General features: G+C 42.4%; 1 protein-coding gene across 2 annotated transcripts in view; it reads right to left on the reverse strand.

The window, feature by feature from the left end:
* The window catches only part of mdfi (MyoD family inhibitor), a 29551-nt gene extending 22935 nt beyond the window's left edge, over window positions 1–6616 (reverse strand). The window contains exons 1-2 of one of the 2 annotated variants that reach the window (XM_051413895.1): window positions 6108–6616; window positions 3912–4107 (exon numbers count right to left, since the gene is read on the reverse strand). In XM_051413895.1, coding sequence (XP_051269855.1) covers window positions 3912–4062 — 151 coding nt within the window. In that variant the 5' untranslated portion in view covers window positions 4063–4107; window positions 6108–6616. The remainder of the gene's footprint in view (window positions 1–3911; window positions 4108–6107) is intronic. The other variant, XM_051413896.1, reaches the window with a different exon arrangement.
* Window positions 6617–7008: the final 392 nt, after the last annotated feature.

The following is a 7008-nucleotide window of genomic DNA, read 5'->3' on the forward strand; positions in this document are numbered from 1 at the left end:
TCATATCTGACAAGGTAGTTAACTAAATGTTTGATATTTGACTGACGGCCCCAATCATATTGTTGACAGCTCAGCCCTTTAGCTGCTTGAGCTAACGTTACCTTGACAGACTGAAAGGATGAAGTGCATCACAGCTCCAAATCGTGGAGGGCCCGATTCAGAGCTCTTGAGATTAAAAGTTTAAAACAATACGATGCATCTAAGTCAGAGAGATTCTAACAACTGTTCATTTACTGCCAGCTTTTGGCCATTTATACTTGATTACTAACAAGCAAACTGCAAGCTAAGCTGAGACTAAATTGTTTATCTAAAAAAAGACTAACCACTTTGTTGGTCTTTTTTAACAGCAAAAGGACAGGATCCACTCCTCTTTTCAATATAAAAAATATATAATTTGTGTTCAACACTAATACAGAGAGGGACGGAAAGAAACAAAAGCAGAGAGGTGGGTAAAAAAAAGAGCAAGAGAAAAAATAGAGTGAGAGAGATGCCAGTGGTGAAAGAGAATGCGGGAATCTAGCATGTGGTGGTAAGAGGCTCCTATATAAACAGACAGCCTCACTGCATCTTCATGCCTGAGCGAGAGCAACACTCACAACAGCAAGAAGCACACATCTGTCAGCACACACACACCACTATTCAATGGCCTTGTAATGACTAAGTAGAGCTTGATTCACTTACACCAGAAAAGACTGCTATCCAAGTGCGAGGTGACAAGAGGGCTAAAACTATCGCCTAGTGCATTGGGATTGGCTTGCTCCCATGCTGATGCTGCCAGGTCACTGCCATAATTAAACTATGGCCTCAAAAAATAACCACACAAATGAACCACAACACCCCTTTGACATAGTGTCAACAAAACTGAACAGAAAGATTTGCATGTGGGTTTTTTTCCCTATCTTTATTCAGGAGTGTGGTCTTTTTAGTTTGAGAACATGACTTACTGATTTCACGTTCAGATTTTGTAATGCTTCCCCTGAAAACTCAAAAAACCCTGCTCGCTCTCAGCTTGTGCTCGAATTGTTTGGCTGCACTCAGATATTTTGTTGCTTGCACAGATTTTCTGTTCTCAGATTTCTGCTCTGCTCTTGGATTTTTTTGTGCAATGACCCTGTCAAAATCCCCCAGCCAATAGGAAGCCAGCCTCGTTGAGGGCGCGTTTACTTTACTTCTTAGAGTAGTTCGAGCTCCAGCGGGTCTGGCCTGCCGCGTCCACACGCATAAGGGAGGACCGGCGAGAATAGGGACGTGGCGTTGACAGAGACCATGCTGATCTTGTGCTGATCTCTCTCCTTCTGCTTCTCCAGCGGTGTACCAGGGGATGAAGGATGGGCGACACAGATCCCCGGATGGGCTCGCTGAAGCTAGCTGGAGGCTGGATACAGGATTTGTGTTAGGCTCAGGGGGGCTAGCCCTGGGCATGGAGAGCGCGCTGGAGATATCTCCTTAATATCAATACATCTGAGTGCAAACACACAGTTTGAGCACAAGCACAGCAAATCGGAGTGCAAGCAGGGGCTTTTTGAGTGCGAGGGCAGAGTCGGGAAATCAATAAGTCATGTTCTCAAACTAAAAGAACACGCTCCTGAATAAAGATAGAGCCATATTTGCTGCAGAGCTATTGCATTAAATTGCATTTGATTGTCAGATGTCCATATTATCTAAACTGTACTGTATTGTGGCAAATGTATCAATTAAGAGAGCTGGGGACGACAACGTAGAGTTGCTGCCAATTTGTCCAGTGGCCAAACATGGTACTGCACAAAAAATCTACCACGGCCCAGAGAGCATTTTCCCTCATATAAAAGACAGCCATTATAGAAGACACGTTTAACACTTTTAACTAGACACTTGAACTGCATACAAAGCCATTTCTTCCCAGTAGTCCTGTGCAAGCTGTTGGGAACTAATGGCACCAACATTTCAGGTTTGTTCACATAGGTCTGGTTCTGCCAATTGGAGAAAATTGGCCAGTAGGGGTTAAGACTGGTCATGTCATCTTCTTACATAGCTAGCTACCGACCTAGCTACATTCATGAAAAATAGCAATATAGAAATGGTAACAGGTGAAGATGACATTTATGAAGACATTTATGCAGCAACTGCAGCAACTGTGATTGGAATGAACAGTGTCATCTTGGAAACCATTATCCATTTCTAATAATGCATCCATGGGCAAACTTTTGATTCAAGTTTCAGTTTGATATATGTTGTGTTGTGTTGTCCCAAAGCCCTGCACTCTGCAGGCAGAGGGATGGGTGCGGGGTGAAGCAGAGCGCTGAAAGCAGGGCCTTGTTGCCCACAGTGGTAGTCTGACCAATCTTCTCCTCCCCACCCTGGCTCACCTACATACCCTCAGCCTACACACACACACACACACACACACACACACACACACACACACACACACACACACAGTCACACACGCACACAAACACACACACTGGACCGGTCAGCCAGACAAGCAGTCTAACTTTAGTGGGAGAAGCCACAGTTATACTTTGTGTTGGCTTCCAGAGGAGCAAGCACAGGTAAAGTCAGCACAGCCACGAGAACATGTTCAGGCACAAACCTACTGTTTAATAACTCTAAAACTCTTCGCAGAAGTATAATCATTAAATCTGATGCTGTACTTACACTCGTGGTAAACCGCAACATAACACAGAACAGAGATGTGCGTGTGTGGATTCTATCTTTTTGCACCTTGAGACTTGCCTTTGCCTTGACACAAAACAAAAAGCAAATAAAAGTCCTTCGACAATTGAAATTTTTTGTGGCAGGTTCCCATAGCAATAAGTCACTTAAATCTCTGCACACTTCCCTAACCGTTTACCACACCTACCCCAATTACCCCATAGGACCTGCTATCTGATCTACAGTCAGTGCTGTTGTTTTTGCACCAAAGCTTGAGGAAGCCTGAATAATTTTGGCTGATCCTGGATGAGTCATTTAGGCACAATACTGCCCTGAGTTGGTTCATGTCTCCTTGTTTCCGCCCCAGTGTCAGTCACCCCTCACCATGACCAATCACACAAAGGGGAAGGGTCATGGGTTCATTCCTAAATTCCCGAGAGTCCCATTGCGGCCTTTAAGCGGTCCATGGCGCCAAATTGGTCCTGACCCCTCAGATCATCCAAGGAGGCATGTCCCCCACAAAGAAAGATTTCCGATCACCTCAGTATGCAACTGTTTTGATGAATCACTATGACATCCACCAAAAACACAGGATTACCATTCTTAAAGTTTTAATCACAACAGTGACTCTCGACTATTCCACTTTGGAAAACTACCATCAACCAATACACACTGTCACAAAGGTGAATAAATTGGTCTATTTTTGTTTTGGGTGTAAGGTCTCCTATAGCTCGTAGAGGATGGTAAATGCGTTGCACACAACACACCTCTGACCACAATGAGGTCCACATAAATGAAAGAGCTAGAGGGGTCTTCTCTCTCAATCCACTAGGTCTTCTATTTCATAATAAATGGCATAATCTCTTTACACATACTTCTTTTAGGCATCCACATTCATAGAAGACACACACACTCCAAAAAAACAACAAAGGAGGTTTAACTGAACTTGCTGTTAGTGGTCATAAACATTAGTCTGTCAGGGAGCAGGGTAACCAACCTAATAGAGTGCGCGACCCATTTCCTGTCTTCACCTGTCCTATCAAATATGCATAAAAAGCCCAACAAATATCTTCAAAAAAACAAACAACAAAAAAGCCAAAACATTTGCCTAATCAAGACACGTTCAGACCCATCACATAGCTGTTTGTAGCTGTTTGAGTCTCTTGTTCTTTCTCCAACACAAACAACACACAGCAACACCACCAGCTACCTATCAAGCGTTAAGCGAGCTGTTTGTGTAGGTTTGCCTTGTTTTTCTACTGGAAACTCTTCTTTACCTGCATTAGGGCATGGCTTTGGGTTCGGGCAGCTGTTTGCTCTCTCTGTGGTCGAGGTTGCGTGCGAACTGGGTTGTGGATCTGGTGGACTGGGGTCCCCATCATCAGGTGGCTCTGGGGAGATGGCGGGGGCACCCCTCTCCTCATCCATGGGCGTAGGCCTGGCTCTTATGGGAGGAGGTGGAGTGGAGTGAGCCTAAAGCACAGAGGAGATATAGCCAAAAATGTTTTTACAGAGATGACTGCACAGGTCACATCAAAGATCTCTCCTTGATTTTCAAATTGCAGCAACAAGCCAACAGGCCATGCTCAGTCAGGCACAACTTGAACCAACATGAATCCCTCTCAGCTATTCTAAAATCACTAAAGGTAGTGGCAAACAGTGGTAGCACAACGGAAATGTCTAATCATAGCTTATACTTTAAATTAATAGTTTCAACTCTTTAAACTTATGTTGTGCAAATAATTACAACAATGGTCCTCTTTATTTATATACAGCATTTCTAAAGGTGCTGTTTTGGAGCGAATCAAGATGAATCATTTCAACAGTAAAACATGCGTATAAAAAGATACAGTAACTAAAGTTTGGATGAGTCACAAGAAAATGTGCATATGCTGCATAAAAACTGTAATTTTGGATTTGAGTATAAGACTCAATTTAAGTGTGAGATTTATTAAAACTCCTGAAACAAGCAGACAGACAGCATCCATAGCCTATTATGTGATATCTGTAAAGAATATTTAATATTTTTGAAACGATCAATAATACATTTAATGTTTTAATGTAATCTTAAAATTTATATTTCCTGTAAAAAAGCGGCTAGGGAGGGACGTGTCTTACTCCCCCCCCAATCCAGCAGCTGTAACAGATCCAAGTAATCCAGAGGTTACTGAGCCCCGTTCGGTTGCACACTAACAGCAGCTACAGCAGCAGAGCAGCCAGAGGACATCAGAGGGGAAATCAGACACTATTCTCACCATAAAATATGATCTAGTTTCAACCAAATCTGCTTTTGTACAAAATTATCAAATTTTGTTTTTATACAATAATCAGTGAGACCAGGCACCCAGAAACACTCTGCTCAGGTAGTTAGCTAATGAATCTTCGCTCTGTATACTAAAAGTTGAGTGATTGGCGGGTAAATGTCATGATATTATTGGTTGAAATTGGTAAGTTCATGCACATTTTGTTTAACAGAAAAACAAAATAATTGGATTATGATACAAAAATAAATTCTTTGGCATACATTGTTAAACAGATGTAGGCTACAATATAACTGAGGATGGATCTTAAAGGGTTAAAATGACACTTTTCATTTCACCTGACCTTTAAAGGTACTTTACTTACTTAATTTATATATTGATCTTAACTAAAAGCAAGAATCTATTATAGCCTACTTTAATCTATTGTTATCGCAAGACTACAGCCTATTTTTAATAAATATTTGCTAAATGACATATAAATGTCCCACTGTTCTTACCTTCACACTTCAGGTCACTGTGTTTTATCTACAGGTTTAGAGAGGATTCGAGCAGCCACTCATTAATAACCTAATAACTCATTATTAAGACTGGACGTTATCGCTGCACGTGTCACGGGCCAACGTGTGTTTGGCGCGCGCCTACCCTGCCAAAGCAGCTCAGCTGGACAGCTGTTTGCGCGCTCCCGTGGTTTTGCTCCGCACTCGCTGCCCCCCAAAAGTTTTGACAACCTATAGCTATAGTTTTTGTGAAAGCGCTTGATGATGCAAAGTTTACCAAGTTCATGTTCGGTTGACACAGTTTTCTTTACCTTTGAATAACTACAAGGGGCTCAGTTTTATACTTCTGAAACAGTAATAGAAGGTTTTAGAAGTTTCGGGAAAGAAAAAAAGACGCACCTCAGACTTTGCCAAACTTCCAGCTTAAATAAGCACTTTTACCTCGGTTTTTAAATAGTAAAGTCTGTCATTCCAAGAAGATTTACGCTGAAATTTAGAGTATTATTACTAAATGTTACTGTTAGCTAATAACGGGCGTATTCTGTTTACCTTTATTGCATGTCTGCGCCCTGCTTTCCCAAAACGAGTCCCTGCACGCTCAGACCGAGCTAAGCCTCAGTGTGGGGATCCTTTTTCTGTCTAGGTATATATATACTGCACAATAACTCGCTTTTGTCTACAACAACAACAACAGCACAGGAAAACAACTTCTCACCTTCTCTCTGGCTGGGACACGGTGCAGCCAAACCTTTGGCTAATTCATTCTCTGGCCGCTCCAGGTGGACTTCTCGCCCTCCAAGACCTTTCCCGTCCTCTTTCCCCCCACTCTTCTCACTTTATACGACCACCAAATCTCTTTTCGACTCATGTAGGTGTCCCAAACTCCCAAATTCAATGCATTTTTCTCCAGCAAGGATATTTTTTTCTCTCCGCCTCCAAAAGTTTCTCTCTCCGGCTCGCCCCGTCCTCCAGCACTACACCAGATGTTGGGGAAGTTTGTGTGTCTCTGCAGGCAGCTCGCTGAGCGCTCTTTGTCTGCGCTGCAGGTTTTCTCACCTTCTGTTGCGTTTCTGCAAACAAAAGTCCAAGCACACCACCGTCCCAAACTTGTTGAAACTCTTAAAACGAGCAGTATCCGTCCTGCTATGCACTCGGACTCTCCTCTGTCTTTACTCCCACTTGCCTCAGACTTCAGTGCTGCAGCTATTGGACAGGAAACTACAGTCAGCAGTGATTGTGCTTCCTCCAGGCTAGAAACTAGTTGGGCTGAACTATACTGTCATATAATTACCCCTTAACCCGAACCAGACACAGCACTAACACAGGGTAGCTTTCATCAGGATTTATGAGCCCAGGAACCATATGTTTTGTCAATAATAATAGAGCAGTTTGTGAATATAACCTTTTATGTACAAAAGCAATAATGCAGGTATACAGTCACTCAGAATCACTTAAATGCAGAATATATGTGGTGCTCAGTCACTATTTTAGCTATGGTAATGTCATTTTATATACATAATGTTCCTATAACATACTGCTGCTATATTTCATTATTTTCATTATATACAAACAATTGTGTTGGTGTTTGTGGGATTAGATGGTTTATTGGCTGCTTT

This window comes from Dicentrarchus labrax, unplaced genomic scaffold (genome assembly GCF_905237075.1).
Source record: "Dicentrarchus labrax unplaced genomic scaffold, dlabrax2021, whole genome shotgun sequence".
Classification (NCBI taxonomy): domain Eukaryota; kingdom Metazoa; phylum Chordata; class Actinopteri; family Moronidae; genus Dicentrarchus; species Dicentrarchus labrax.